The sequence below is a fragment of the Panthera tigris genome, chromosome B3, assembly GCF_018350195.1.
Source record: "Panthera tigris isolate Pti1 chromosome B3, P.tigris_Pti1_mat1.1, whole genome shotgun sequence".
In the NCBI taxonomy this organism is placed as follows: domain Eukaryota; kingdom Metazoa; phylum Chordata; class Mammalia; order Carnivora; family Felidae; genus Panthera; species Panthera tigris.
In genome coordinates this window covers 80,186,147-80,202,714 of record NC_056665.1, presented here as the reverse complement: position 1 = coordinate 80,202,714, position 16,568 = coordinate 80,186,147, and the positions used below count along the sequence as shown (strand labels likewise).

The 16,568-nt window shown below is 34.3% G+C and overlaps 1 protein-coding gene across 1 annotated transcript in view; it reads right to left on the bottom strand.

The window, feature by feature from the left end:
• The window catches only part of SCFD1 (sec1 family domain containing 1), a 115,518-nt gene that overhangs the window by 52,837 nt on the left and 46,113 nt on the right, over positions 1–16,568 (bottom strand). The window contains exons 12-14 of the mRNA XM_007098073.2: positions 16,235–16,325; positions 15,589–15,662; positions 14,831–14,912 (exon numbers count right to left, since the gene is read on the bottom strand). Coding sequence (XP_007098135.1) covers positions 14,831–14,912; positions 15,589–15,662; positions 16,235–16,325 — 247 coding nt within the window. The remainder of the gene's footprint in view (positions 1–14,830; positions 14,913–15,588; positions 15,663–16,234; positions 16,326–16,568) is intronic.

Here is a 16,568-nt window from a genome sequence, read left to right as displayed (position 1 = left end):
TAAATATGGTTTGTAGGACAGGGGTCTGTGCATCACATTTTACTTATAGTAAAGCATAGCCTAAGCTAAAATAAACTTAGAACCATATTTTTAGGATATAGCCTATACCTAAGTTGAAGATCATCTACACCCTAGCCTTTCCTTTCCTGTTCTTTTTTCCCATGTTTAATCCGCATCATTTTTTTAGTGCTGTATTTACATATCCCATCCTCCAGGTGGCAGCACTTGAACACTGTATTATAATAGTCTGCAGTTGGTGTAGGTTACTAGAATACGAACTCCTTGTTACTATTTACTTATTATTGTGTGCCTTGTGCCCTCCCTGCAAGATAACTGGAATTCTCCAAATCTCAAGTGCTTTTTATAATACAACAAAATAGCAAGTTAATGTATTTTCCATTATCTAGGTGTGTATTCTGTTGCATTTTATACTGGTGGGTTTGAATGGGTCTGCCATCGTTAAGAAATGATGTGGTGCAAAAACCAGATGATACATTAAATTGTATTTGAAGGTGTTCTACAACAAAGGTAGATGAATATATTTACTCTAGAGTACTTGTTCATATGATAGAGTGAATTAGAAATCTTGAATAAAATTCATCCTTATACCTCTACCTCATTTCTATGCAGTGATGGACACTGCACTGTCAGGGTGAGGAATCTGGTTAGGATCTTCAATTTTTTACAACAGCCTATCAATTTTAATACTTGATTATCTTATTTCTAAATACATGCATTTTTCTCTCAACCAAGCACAATGAATTTCTAGCATTTTAGGCCCAAATCGGAATACGTAACTTCAACTTCTCTAATTCCTACCAAAAGACCAACTAAATAAAGTAGTAACATAATATTTAAAGAGTATGCAATCTTTCCACTCTAGACCCTATAAACTTAGACATTACTACATTGGAAACTCACAAAACACCCTCACTGAATTATATATTAGTATTACACCTGTGACTTTCATTAAAGTTGCTATAGAAAATGTGAGTGTAAAAATATCATTGTATCACTCAATTTTTTCCAGATAATGCCCAATATGAACAATGTATTTTGTAATATGATGCTAAGCAACACTTTGTTTAGAATAAAAAAGGGTGCCTGGCTGGCTCAGTCAGTAGAGCATGTGTCTCTTGATTTCTGGGTTTAAGCCCCACACTGGGAGTCAAGTGTACTTAAAATAAATAAATAAATAAAAATTAAAAGGAAAAAAGAATAAAAAACAAATTCTCCTTTCTGGTAAGAAGGTTTTTGTTGTTGTTGTTGTTTTAACTTAATTACACCTCTCTCTCTTTTTTTTTTATCTTGGCTGCCTGAAAATTCAAAGCCAAATTTGAGAATTATCATTATAACTACCGAGTTTTTATTTGATTATTTTTGTTCTATGTGCTATTTGTGAAAGCTACTTTAAATCTGTTTTAGAATATACATGCAACTTTAATCTACAAATTATATTGTATACTGACTCCTAAAAATAAATTCTGACTAAAGTGATCTATGTAATAAAAAATTTTAAATGTACATGAAGTGATGTTTACATGTTTATATGAGAAGTATTAAAAACAAAAATATTAGCAACATAATGAAATCTAAAAATTGATTAATATTTCTAGAAAAAATATTTACAGGGCACTTGTAAACTATATTAAGTCTTATTTTACTATGACTCTCAGAAGCATTTAGTTTTAATTTATACCAACAGTGTGTTGAACTCTTAAAATATATACCCAGAAAAAGAAAAAACAAATTTAAGCAAACAGAAGAAAAGAAATAATAAAAATTAGAGCAGAAATCAATGAAATTATAAACAAGAAATCAACAGAGACAATCACTGGAACCAAAAGCTGGCTCTTCAAAAAGATCAATAGAATTGATTACAGAATTTTATCAATAATGAGTAATCTTCCCAAACAGAAAGCATAATATCTAGGTAGGTTCACTAATGAATTCCATCAACTATTTAAGTCAGAAATTAAAACAATTTTCTACAATCTCTTTCAGAAAACAGAATGCAACTGGGGTGCCTGGGTGGCTCAGTTTGTTGAGTGTCCAACTTCGGCTCAGGTCATGATCTTGTGGTTTGTGGGTTCGAGCCCTGGATCAGGCTCTGTGCTGACAGCTCAGAGCCCGGAGCCTGGTCCGGATTCTTTCTCCCTCTCTCTCTGCCCCTCCCCGGCTCACACTCTGTCTACCTCTCTCTCTCTCTCTCTCTCTCTCAAAAAAAAAGAAAACAATGCAAATAATGAGAAACTAGATGCTTTCCAGCTAAAATCAGGAACAAGGCAAGGATACTCCCTCTCAACTTTCTATTTAACACTGTACTGGAAACCCTAGCTAATGTAATAAATAAGAGAAGGAAATCAAAGGTACACAGATTGGAATAAAGAAAAAAAAAAACTCTTCATTTGCAGATGACACAATTGTCAATGTAGAAAATTTCAAAAAACAATAAAAAATTTCTGGAACTAATAAGCAACTATAGCACAGTTGCAGGATACAAGGTTAGTACACAAAAGTCAATGGCTATAGTAGGAAAAAGGTAAGGATGTCCCCTCTTGCACTCTTTCAACATCATAATGGAGGTCTAGCTAATACAATTAAAAAAGAAAAGAAAGAGAAGGAATTTAAAGACTGGGAAGGAAAAAAATAAGTCCATCTTTGTTTACAGATAACATGCTTATCTATGTAGAAAATCCAAAGAAAAAACAACAAAAACTCTAGAAACTAGTAAGTGATTATACAAAGGTTGCAGGATACAAGGTTAATACACAAAAGCTAAATGCTTTCTGATAAACTAGCAATGAACAATTGAAATCTGAAATTAAAGCAAAAATACTATTTTCATTAGTACTAAAAATAAGGAAATGAAATATCTATAAATCTAACAAACTACATACAAGATCTGTATGAGGAATCTTTAATCTGATTAAAGAAATCAAGGAACAACTAAATAAATGGAGAGATATTCCATGCTCTTCTCAATGTGACCTATAGATTCAACACAATCTCCATTAAACTACCAGCAAGTTATTTTGTAGATATCAACAAAGTGATTTTAAGGTTTATATGGAGACAAGAAAGATCCAGAATAGCCAACACAATACTGAAGGAGAAGAAAAAAGATGGAGGACTGACAATACCTGATTTTATGACTTAAAATAAAGCTACAATACTTAGCCATGTGCTACTAGCCGAAAAGCAGGACAAATATATCAATGGAACAGAAAAGAGAGTACAGAAGTAGACCTACACAAATATAGTCAACCTATCTTTGACAGAAAAACAAAAGTAACTGAATGGACAAAGGATAGTCTTTTCAACAAATGGTGATGGAACAATCAGACATCTAATGTAAAAGAAAACAATCTAGACACAGACCTTACCTTTCACAAAAATTAAATAAAAATGAATCATAGACTTAAATGTAAAATGCAAAACTATAAAACTCCTAGAAGATAGGAGAAACATAGAAGAAAATTTAGATGATCTTGGATATAGTGAAGACTCTTTAGGTACAACACAAAAGCATGATCCATGAAAGAAAAAAACCAGTAAGCTGTACTTAATTAAAATTAAAAGCTTCTATTCTGTGAAAGACACTGCCAAGAGAATGAGAAGACAAGCCACACAACCAGAGAAAATATTTGCAAAAGATACATCTTTTAAAGGACTTTTTCCTCAAATAATACCAAGAATGCTTAAGACTAAACAATGAGAAAATAAACAGCCCAAACAGACACCACACCAAAGAAGACCCAGATGGCAAGTAAGCATATGAAAAGATGATCCACATTGTATGTTATTAGGGAATTGCAAATTAAAGCAATGCGACACCACTACACATATATTTGAATGGCTGAAATCCAACATGGACAACACCAAATGCTGGTAAGGATGTGAAGCAACATGAACTCTCATTCACTGCTGGTGGAGAGCAGAGCCACTTTGGAAGGCAGTTTGGCAGTGGGTAGTTTTGTTACCAATCTAAACATACTCTTACCATATGATCCAGCAACCAACCTCGTGGGTTAAACACATCCACCCAAAAATCTTCACAGGGACATTTACAGCAACTTTATTTACAAATGCCACAAGTTGAAAGCAATCAAGATGTCCTTCAATGACTGATTGGATAAACAAACTGGTACATCCAGACAATGAAGTGTTAGTGATGAAAAGACATGGAGAAGTCTTAGACTCACATCACTAAGACACTGAAATACTTCATGATTCTAACTACGAGGCATTCTGAAAAAGACAATACTGTGAAGACAGTAGAAAGACATGGGTGACAGGAACTCAGGGGAAGGGAAATAGGGATGAGTAGGCAGAGCACAGATGATTTTTAGGGCAGTGAAACTATTTCTGCATGATCCTGTAATATGGATACATGTCATTATACATCTGTCAAAACCCAGAGAATGTACAAGAGTGAACCCTAATGAAAACTATGGGCTTTAGTTAATAACAACGTATTAATATTCACTTATGAATTGTTTCAAGTGTACCACACACTAATGCAAAATGTTAATAATAGGGAAAACTGGGGGGGTAGGTGATAAAGAGGAATATGGAAATTCTCTGTACTTTTCACTCATTTTTTTCTACAGATGTAAAACTACTCCAAAAAACAGTCTATTAGTTAAAAAATAAAATCCAAAACACATGCATACAGTGGTAAACAAATGAACATAAGGGTCACATTTAACAGTGTTACAAAATTTGGGAAAATTTGTGTAGCTTTGAATAATAACACCTTTCACTTTTACTTTTTCATAGGTGTTAAATAAAATGACTCAAAAGAATATAAAGGATTTTACATGTACTTAAAACAAAGATATACTTCCAAAATCTATAAAGAACTTATCAAACTCAACACCCAAAAAACAAATAATCCAGTGAATAAATGGGCAAAAGACATGAATGGACACTTCTGCAAGAAGACATCCAGATGGCCAACCCACACATGAAAAGATGCTAAACATCACTCATCATCAGGGAAATACAAATCAAAACCACAAATGAGATACCACCTCACACCTGTCAGGATGGCTAACATTATCAACTCAGGCAACAACAGATGTTGGTGAGGATGTGGAGAAAGAGGATCTCTTTTGCACTGCTTGTGGGAATGCAAACTGGTGTAGCCACTCTGGAAAACAGTATGGAAGTTCCTCAAAAAACTAAAAATAAAACTACCCTACGACCCAGCAATTGCACTACTAGGTATTTATCCAAGGGATACAGGTGTGCTGTTTCGAAGGGACACATGCACCCCATTGTTTATAGCAGCACTATCAACAATAGCCAAAGTATGGAAAGAGCCCAAATGTCCATCGATGGATGAATGGATAAAGAAGATGTGATATATATATACAATGGAGTATTACTCGGCAATCAAAAAGAATGAAATCTTGCCATTTGCAACTACGTGAATGGAACTGGAGGGTATTATGCTAAGTGAAATTAGTCAGAGAAAGAAGTATCGTATCACTTCACTCATATGAAGACTTTAAGAGACAACACAGATGAACATAAGGGAGGGGAAACAAAAATAATATAAAAACAGGGAGGGGGACAAAACATAAGAGACTCTTAAATATGGAGAACAAACAGAGGGTTACTGGAGGGGTTGTGGGAGGGTGGATGGGCTAAATGGGTAAGGGGCATTAAGGAATCTAATGAAATCATTGTTGCACTATATGCTAACTAATTTGGATATAAATTTAAAATAAAATTAAAAAAAAGATATACTTACTTTTGTAGTGAATACAAAGAGTACCTAATAAAATTGCGCGTGTGTATTAACATTTACTATCACAGTCAGTACGTAACTCGAGCATGGAATTTGATTCTTGAGGTACTTATCAGTACTTCAACATAACTGACCTTTAAAAAAATCCATTGCTTTAAAAACTGTATTTGTTTTAAGAAACAACTAACTTAAAAGTTGACCGTTAAATTTCCATTTCCTATTTAAGCATTCATGGAAATAAAAGACCAGAGGATACAGTAAATTTTATTTCTAACTTAATGTGACCAAGGAAGAAACCTCACCATTAATTTGTGGAATCTATGTATAACTCTGTCCCAATGTTCCTTCTAGTTTATTTCATGTTCCATAGAAGCCTCATGAAGGACTACGGAAGACAGGGGCCAGAAAAAAATTTTAAGGGCTATGTTTGATTTTGACTTTAATTATTCTCTCTTTGACTATTCTATGTGCTTTTATTGTAAGCTACCTCAAATTCTGTGGAACGAGTTGAGGTATAAATAAATATGAGAAATTTATGAGAAAAAATAAGGAATGCATGTCCTTTTAAACATTTTACTCCTCATGTCAATTCACTTCTCTCTGTATTTATTCTGCTGCATACTTCCATAAGGGGAAAAAAATCTGTAAAGATCTACTAGGCTTTCTAGCCACATATTATGTAGCATATCCTATTTCTTGCTTTTCTAGGTCACTTTAAATCTAAAGCCAAAAAATTCGCACTACCAAAATTAGTCATTGGCTTTCTCTATGATTTACACAAGTTTTTGTTTTGCTATTTTTTATTTTATCAAAGTATAATTAACATACAGTGTTATATTATTTTCAGGTATACAATATGATGATTCAACAATTCTACACATTACTCAGTGCCCATCTTGGTTAACTGTACATTTACTACCCTTTATTTATTTCACCCATCCCCCCACAAACTTCTCCTCTGGCAACGACCAGTTTATTCTCTGTATTGAACAGTTTGTTTTGTCTCTTTTTTGTGTTTCTTAAAATCTACATGAGTGGAAATTATGGTATTTGTCTTTCTTTGACGGACTTGTTTCAACTAGCATTATACCCTCTAGGTTCACCCGTATTGTTGCAAATGGCAAGATTTCATTCTTTTTTTTTTTTTTTTTTTGGTAAATATTCCATTGCGCACGCGCGCGCGCGTGTGTGTGTGTGTGTGTGTGTGTGTACACCTAGTATCTTATCTATTCATCTGCTGATGGACAGTTGGGTTGTTTCTGTATCTTCACAATTGTAAATAATGCTGCAATAAATGTTGGGATGAAATTATCTTTCCAAATTAGTGTTTTTGTTTTCTTTGGGTAAATACCCAGCAGTGGAATTACTGGATCATAGTGTAATTCTATTTTTAATTTTTTGAGGAACCTCCATACTGTTTTCCTCAGTGGCTACACAAATTTGTATTCCCACCAACAGTGCACAAAACGGTTCCCTTTTCTCTACATTTTCATCAACACTAGCTGTTTCTTGTGGTTTTGATTTTAGTCATTCTGACAGGTGCTCTCTCAATGCATTTCCCTGATAATGAGTGATGCTGAGTATCTTTTCATGAGTCTATTGGCCATTTGTATATCTTCTTAGGAAAAATGTCTGTTCAGGTCTCCTGCCCATTTTTAAATCAGATTATTTGGGTTTTTTGGTGTTGAGTTGTGTAAGGTCTTTATATATTTTGGATACTAACCCTTTACTAGATACGTCATTTGCAAGTATCTTCTCCCATTCAATAGGTTGCCTTGTTGTTTTGTTGATGGTTTCCTTTGTGGCGCAAAAGATTTTTATTTTTATATGTCTCTTCAGGTAAGGGAAACAAAAGCAAAATTAAACTAACAGGACTACACACACCAAAAAAGTTGTTGTTGTTTTTTTTTAAAAGATTTGAAATAAATGAACACTAAGCTTTGTTCAAACTTTTCACTTCTATTGAAATATAACTGACATATAATACAAAATTTGTTAAGTTTTAACATATGCATATGCCCATGAAATCATGAACACTATCCACATAATCAACCTACCATTCATTGCCCAGAAGTTTCTCTATTGTAATGCCTCCCTTCTGGCCCTCCCACTCCTTTCCAGGTGCCTAGGCAAGCAGTGATATGCATTTTATCACTACATATTAGCTTGCATTTTTACAAATTTCATGTAAATGCAATCACAGATTATATACTCTTTTTAAAAAAAATTTTTTTTTATATTTATTTTTGAGAGAGAGAGAGAGAGAGAGAGAGAGAGAGAGAGAGAGAGAGAGAGGGAGGGAGGGAGGGAGGGAGGGAGGGGCAGGCGCAGGCAGGGCATGAATGCAGGAGGGGCAGAGAGAGAGAAAGACACAGAATCCGAAGCAGGCTCCAGGCTCTGAGCTGTCAGCACACAGCCCAACACCAGGCCTGAACCCACAAGCCGTGAGATCATGACCTGAGCCAAAGTCGGAACCGAGCCACCCGGGCGCCCCTATGTACTCTTCTTTAATGTGGCTTCACTCAGTGTATTTGAGATTCATCCATATTGCTATATGTGACAATAGTACTTTCCTTTCTATTTCTGAATAGTATTCCATTGTATGGATATACTATAATTTATTTATCCAATTCAGCTGTTGGTGGACATTGGGGTGTTTCTGGTTTTTGGTATTACAATGAAGCTGCTGTGTACATTAAACACAGGCTTTCATTTGTTTTGGGTAAATACCTATGAGTGGAATGGCTGGACCATGTGACAGGTTTCTGTTTAACATTTTAAGAAACTAATAAACTATCTCCCAAAGTGGATATACCATTTTGCATTTCTACCAGAAGTGTATGAAAGTTTTAGTTTCTCTGTATCTTTGCTAAAGGTTGGCATGATCTTTTTTAATTTTAGATGTTTTAAACAGATGTGTAGTGAGGTCTCATGGTGTTTTTTGTTTCCATTTTTCTACTGATTATTTATGTTGAACTTACTTGTCATCTGTGTATCTTTTATGGCCAAATCTCTGTTTAAATCTTTTGACCAGGGCACCTGGTTGGCTCAGTCGGTTGAGCGTCCGACTTCAGCTCAGGTCATGATCTCGCGGTCTGTGAGTTTGAGCTCCGCATCGGGCTCTGTGCTGGCAGCTCAGAGCCTGGAGCCTGCTTTCGATTCTGTGTCTCCCTCTCTCTCTGCCCCTCCCCTGCTCATGCTCTGTCTCTCTCTCTGTCAAAAATATATATTAAAAAAAAAAAAATTTAAATCTTTTGACCATTTTTAAATTAGGGTGTTTATGTTCTTATGTTCTTATTATTGAAGTCATATTAAAGACTTCTGAGAAGTCTTTATTTCTTCTCACTTAACCTTTATAATTGGGTCTCAATGACAAGGCTTCAGCTTCACAAAAGCAGATGGCAGAGAAGTGAGAGCAAAGAGCTAGAGAAAGGTATTTTCACCTTTTTTTTTGGAGATGTGGAAGTAGTCTCCCAAAATTTACAGTGAGTGAGAAGTGAGAAGCTCTCATTTGAGAGCTACCTTTGGTTGTAATTGAAAAAAATGTCAAGTTCTGAAAGTAACTAATCTCATCTGGGTAAGAAGAGGTAGAAGACAATGAAGTGTCATTTGGGGACTTCCTCCTACAGAATATATTGCCCCCTGTGCCTTGAAAAGACACCAAGGTCACATGAACATTCATTTGGTATGTATACTGAGCAAGACATCACTCTAAAGCGATCAGTTAAAATAGCTAAAGAAATGTTCTGATTTCTAGTATAGTAAAATTTCTTTCCTACTGTGATCAGGGGAGTAGTGATGAGTTAATCAAAGTCCATTAATGTAAAGAATAACAACAACAAAAAAATCTGTGTTGTGTATAAATATACATTTTAAACACTGCCTTTTAACTTAAGACCTAAAACACACAACTGTCTGTCAGTCTTGTTGTGACTGTACTTAGTACAGTGGTTTTCTTTTAGTACAGTGGTTTCTTTAAGTACAGTGGTTTCACTGAATTTTTTTCTTTCTTGCATAAAGCGCAACTATAACGATCACGTATAATGTCCAGTTTCAGTTTCTTTGAAGTGGAACCAAAAACCTTACAGATACTTGCAAAGCGAGTTTAGTATTTTTCAAAATTTTCTAATCTTTTAATGTTTTTTTTTTTTTTTTTTACTAATTTTATTTTAATGTTTATTTTATTTTTGAGAGACAGAGTGAGCAAGAGAGTGGGAGAGGGGCCAAGACAGAAGGGGACAGAGGAAATGAAGTGGTCTCTGTGTTGACAGCAGACAGTCTGATGCCGGGCTCAAACTCATGAGTCATGATGTCATAACCTGAACTGAAGTCAGATGTTCAAGTGACTGAGCCACCCAGGCACCCCTTTTTACTACTAATTTAAACAGTTAAATCACTACCTTCAGTAAGTTTTTCTAAGGTATACAACTTAGTTTTAAAGAAACAACCTCTTCTTACTCAAACAACTGATATACGTAGATTGGAATCAAATACAAGTAACTCTTAGGTAAGCAAAAAATGCAACTTGTGAAGCATACTAGTGGCCAGTTGTCAGCATGTCATAATGTGGCCGGCAGGCACTATGTTTTATAGGAATAAAGGCCATCAGTTAATTTGGTGTGTTGACTAGTAGAGATCAATTAAGGGAGCTCCTACTTTATTTTTAAAGCTTATCTTCCCCTAGAAAAGATAAAGAAATTGAGCCCAAGAAAGGGAGGAGCCTCCTTCCCCCTGTAGTTAAAAGCTAGCATTGCTAGCAAGGGCTAAGTCTTTTCAGAGTATAAACCTAAGGTAGTACATGTTTGCTTGACCAGATTAAGTCTGCAGATCTAATTCAGTACCTCTTAACTTTCTCTACAAGAAGCAGGAAAACAAAAATGAGAATTCAGCACCAATGACGCCTCAATGCATAATAGCTTCTTAACAGCTGTTTTTTGTCAACTGTATCGGGATGGAGTGTTCAGATGTTAGAGCTCTTCCTTCAGGTGGGGGCATTGGGGGAAAGAGCACATAATGCCATTTCTATTTCTCATCTACTATGACTTACACATAGGTGTCTTTTCCTTTTATTAGGGACTTGCTAAAGAGTACTTAATTAAGTTTGACTATGCACATGGGACAAAAATTGAAATAAACTAAAATTTGTCCATAAATTACTTAAAAAATTTAAGTAATCCCAGGAGCCATTCCCCAACAACCAGCAAGTGGTTTTGTATTAGAAATGAAATTGTATTAGAAATGAAAGAAATGCTAAAAAAAGAGATTTAAAAGGTATGGATTACTCAAAACAAATGAGAATTCAACAATTTACTCTTTCATCTATTAGACCAAAGCTAACCACCGAACCCACTAAAATCCTTAGAGTATCAATAAGCATAGGTAATAATAATTGCCAACGTTGTTGCAAACTGGTATGCTGTTTCTGCTTTCCACCAAAACACTGATTGCCAGATAACTGCCACAGCTTCTAAACAAATTATTTTCTTCTAGTATTCTGCTTCAGAAAATGATCTAAGGAAATGTAAGAAGCAGCTATTATCTAAACATCCCCAAAGATATGCAAAACTGCAATGAAGACAAATCGCAAAAGAAATGTTCTGAGATCTCTGCATAAAAAGTCATAATATTCTTGCCAATAGTAATAAAAAATATCTACTGCTTAGGTGAGTAAAAGTTGGCAAGTAAGTGAAGCTCAAATCGTCAATAAATTCTAGTTATGAGAGCAAGAGATCATGGAGAACAATACTTATTAAGTTTGTATTAACATTATAGCTAGAGGTAGATGGTGTAGCTCAGTAAAAGTACAAATAAACATGCCATTTAAAAGTAAACATTACAAAGTTGGAAATTTAATAATTATGGAAAACCTTAAGAAGAAATTTTATAACTAGGAGTAATGAGAAATAATGGGACTAGAATTTATGTGCTAATTTTGACAAGGAAGAATACCTTCCTAATTTTGACAAGGAAGAATAAAAGAGACTGTCAATATTACAAAGACTCTTCACAGAAAACATTCTAATTTTTTTACACTAAAAGAATTTTTTACATCAAAATATTTCTTAGAGTATGCAGCTTATTACAACTATAATTTACATATAAATATTTAAGATAAATATACTCCTTTATCAATGATATTTAAAAATGTTCTGAGTGACTGGGTTTCTTAGAATGACCCAAGAAGGAACAGCGTGTCCTATAGGGGACATTATTTTCCTTCTGCAAATGAAATGTCCTGTATAGCACCGTTTCTTTAAATCAGATCCTGTCAAAAGGGTGTCTTCCTTGAGTTACAGCAAAACAATCATCCCAAAATGTGTAGCTTTTATATAAAATCACTTAACAACACAGTGAATGACAAATTAGTTAGCATAAAATGTTCTGCCAATCAGCAGCCCTGGAAAAAACAACTTCTTTTATAAAGAAAGCCAAATTGCCAGGTCTTAAAGAAGAATTATGTGGGTTATGCACAGTGGCATGTTAAAATACCTGAGACAGATGGCCTCTATTAGCACACATTGATTTTGAAAAACTCATATAAAATCATGAGTATAAAATTATAAACATCATAAAGAATTTATAGTAAATTGTGCCTTAAACAAAACACAGTTCTTCACCTAGACAGCTATAATAGCTGTCTTCCAATTCCATACTTATTTCCAGAACTCACCCAGCACTCAGACTCATTTTTCTATTTAAAACACAAATCACATCATGTCATTAATCTCCAATGACTTCCCGTCACACTTAAATTCCAATTTCTCTTGATCCCACAGTCTATCACTTTTTCACTCCTTACTATAAGCACATTCTTCCTTTATGTCCTGGGGCGCCTGGGTGGCTCAGTCGGTTAAGAGTCCAACTTCGCCTCAGGTCATAAACTCGTTTTCCTGAGTTCAAGCCCCCAAGTCAGGCTCTGTGCTGATAGCTCAGAACCTGGAGCCTGGTTTGGAACCTGTTTCTCTCTCTCTCTCCCTGCCCCTCCCCTGCTCGTGCTCTGTTTCTCTCTCTCTCAAAAATAAAGATTAAAAAAAATAATAGAAATCTTCCTTTGTGTCCTTAAACACACTAACTTCGTTCCTTGTCTTAAGGCCTTTGCACTTTTTTAGTCCTTCTGCCTGGAATGCCTGGCCCTGGAATTTTCACTAACCGGCTCCTTGTGTTCAGGTCTCAACTCAAACATCACCTCATCAAAGGTCATTTCCCTAACCACTTACTCCTAACCACTTACAGTAGCCCTCTCTGATGTTCTCTATCACCTCATATCACCCTGTTTTTGTTTTCTTATCACCTAAATGAATGAAGTTATCTTGTTTTCTAATTTGGGTACTTTGTTTATTGTTACTATAATAGAAGCTCCATGAGAATACATAACTCGTCTTATTTACCACAGAATTTCCAAGGCCTAGCACAACACACAGTTACTCCATAAACATGACTGAATAAATCAATTACGTTAGCTAGAATTTTCTTAAACCATAAGCTCTAGTCTCTGACCTGGAGTAATTCATATAAATTTGTAGCAGGATAATGTTTGTCAAATTTTATGAATAGGATAAAACTATGCTTTCCATAGTACAATAATTAGTTACTTTGTGTTACACAACTCCGTTTGGTAATTTTATTGGTTTTACAGCTATGAGAACTGAGGTCACAAAGTAAAATGTAAGAATCAATAAACTTTACTAATGAAAAAATAAACAAACAAAAACTAAAGTCAAAGTAAATCCACAGAAGAGTTTAAATCTTAAAGACCACATAGGACTACTAACAACTGTTCTAACTTCTTAGAATTTATTTTTACTTGTCCACTTACTTGCGCTTAGCACCTAGCAACACTGCTTGGCACAAAGCAAGTACTCAAAAAATATTAGTTTAATGGATCATAAGATCCTTACTATAAAATTACAGGTTAACAGATATAAACCAGAACTTATATTTTGTTTTGATGCAATAAACTTTTTACATTAGATTCAGTCTTCACCTTGTAAGCAAAGCCTTTTCTCTCCTACTGAAGGATAGTCTCAATATAGCTCTCTGTTGTATTTCACCTGATGATATATATTATCTCCACAGGAGACAATGACCTCAGGCAAACAGATCTGTGCAGTCTTTACCCATTTTACAGAGATGCTAAATATGGAAGGGAAAATATCAGTAGAGTCATCTATAAACTGAACAATTATGTTTCTATCCCTGTAGGTATATGAAAATCGCCAGTACCAATATTGAGATGTGGAACAAAAGAAATTATGCAGGCTTAAATTCCATGATGCACAATGTCCATTATCTATCTATATTAGTTCCTTCCTATCTCTATGACTTTTTAAATCATTAATAAAGAAAAATGTTTAAGTCCCTTTCCCATAAATTCAAGGTGTTATCACTATCTTTGAAAAGCAATAAACATATTTAGCTATTTTACACTGCTTTTTCAAATATATCATATCAGACGGAAAGCAAGGGTCAGTAATAACCACATCCTAGTGTATGGCCAATGTGTCACTGAAATTCAGCTACATGTCCAGAGAATAAGGGACAGCAGAATACTGAAGGACTGATATGGGGTAATCATGAACAAAGTAATGAGATAAAAGAACTATGATAACAACATATAGAAGATACAAACCATTTATCTCAAAATCACAGTACAACAGGAGACAGTAAGAACCCTTAATACTAAAATACTCATCTAAGACTAAAGTTAATGGATATTTTAGATAGTACTATAGTAAGAAGGGTGTCTAAATCTCTATTACTGACAGACACAGATCTACTGTTAACAGAGTAAGTGGAGAGGTAGTACTGAAGCAATATTGAGACAACATAATACAAATATCACAGATGTAACTTTTATTTACTAAACGTGTGACCTTGGCAAATCACTAATCTTTCTGGATTCTTAAGCTTCCTCATTTGCAAAAAATGAAGGCACTAATGTTGCCTTTGATAATTTTATCTCATATTATTACAGTGAGGCCTCAATGAGATAATGAATACGAAACCATCTTAAAAAGTATAAAACTCTACATAAATAGAACACATAAATATTGGGGAGTAGGTTAAATTTACCTTTATATGTTCTAAAACAGCAGTGGCAACATTTGTATGGAGATCAATAAGTCTTTTTTTTTCAAGGAGTTCTGGCAAAGAACTACAAGTACCAAAAAATTAAAAATTAACCATTCAATTTTCTAAGAAAATGACATAGATCTTAATAAAATACACACCTGGGTGTTTCCTCTGAGGAAACAAGTAGTGATAAAATGACAAATTAAACTGATATCAACCAAAGTTAATCTCTAGGCTTTAACACATAACAATATTCACTACTTTAATACAAGTGAAATACTTCTTAGTTTAAAGTAATCTCCCTCCCAAACATCATTATTCCACCATTTCACTTTCTGATTCCAAAATCTGGAGGTTTAGAGTAAAATCAGATTAGTGGAAATATGATTTTACATATACATTTAAAACACATTTCTTCTCTCCTTGATGGTATTTCAAGTACCAGAAAGAACATGCTTAACCTTTAGTTAACATAATAACAGCAGCAATGATAAAATAGTAAGCTGTATTATTTATCACCAATACTATCTTCCTAGTAAAATTATCCCCATTATACAATTCTAACTAGTGAAAGAAGCAAATGATCTGCTATATAAAAGGAACTTAAATCAGCTTAAAGAGACAATTTAGTTTTTTAAATTTAAAGGTCTATGCCATTACCTACTGTTTCCTATTATTAAAAATATTAGCCAAACTTTTAGCCTTCAAGATAAATCTTATCAACAGACAGACTTAAAGGGCGTATATTGCCTACTTACCTAACAGCTGATGTTAGCTTAGCAGTATTGTCAGAAAGCATACTTATGGCTCCTTCATCTTCCCCCTCCAGTCCCTGAGAAGGAAAAAAAAAAAGATCCCAGAAACATAAAAATCAATATATTCCTCAGATTACGGATAAACACTAAGATCTGAGTCACCCAGAGTGACGATTCTTCTCCTCTAAGGAACAAACACCCATCTCTAATAGTTACATTAGAGTTCTAGGTACCACCAGTCTAATATAAATGGTGGGATGACCACTGAGCAGCACCGCGTATTTTCAGATAAGGAAATAGGCGCAGAAGCTTGGCACTGGTCACACAGTAATAAACAGTATGGCCACAAGCTGAGTGTATCACAGTACAGTTAGAGTGTGCAGCGCTGGAACACAGACCTCTAACATGAAGCCACATTATATATTTTTTCAGATTATAAATTCAGATTATTCTTTGAAAAAATTTTGCTCTTCTCAGTATTTACATTTCTTTTTTAAGAGATAATTTATGTAAATTGACAATACTTTTTTTTTGTTATTAAAACAATGAATGGCTCAAATTTTCATAAGGAACAAAAAAGTTAACCTCTTCCTCCCTCCAGATGTCCTTCTACTTTTGTATAATTCTAAGACAGCAAACAGAATCTTACCATAATGCTTTTAAGTCGTTTAACCTCATCTTCCTGTGCTCGGTAAGATTCTAGTTCTTGCTGAACTGATTCTGCAACTTCTGGGAATGGACTGAAACAGTAATGAACAAGATGAACTATGAATATGACATTAAAATAGTCCTTTTTGTATAAATTCTGAAATATATACCATGAGGATTTATTTTTATTTTAAATGTACCTATTTGGATTTGAGTATTTTTTATATATAACATAGGCAGAAAACACTTAGCATAAATCCAACTATATATCCTTCTAGTATCTATATTATAAATATTATTTCTTTAAAATGCATATCATAATACTTCTGCATTTA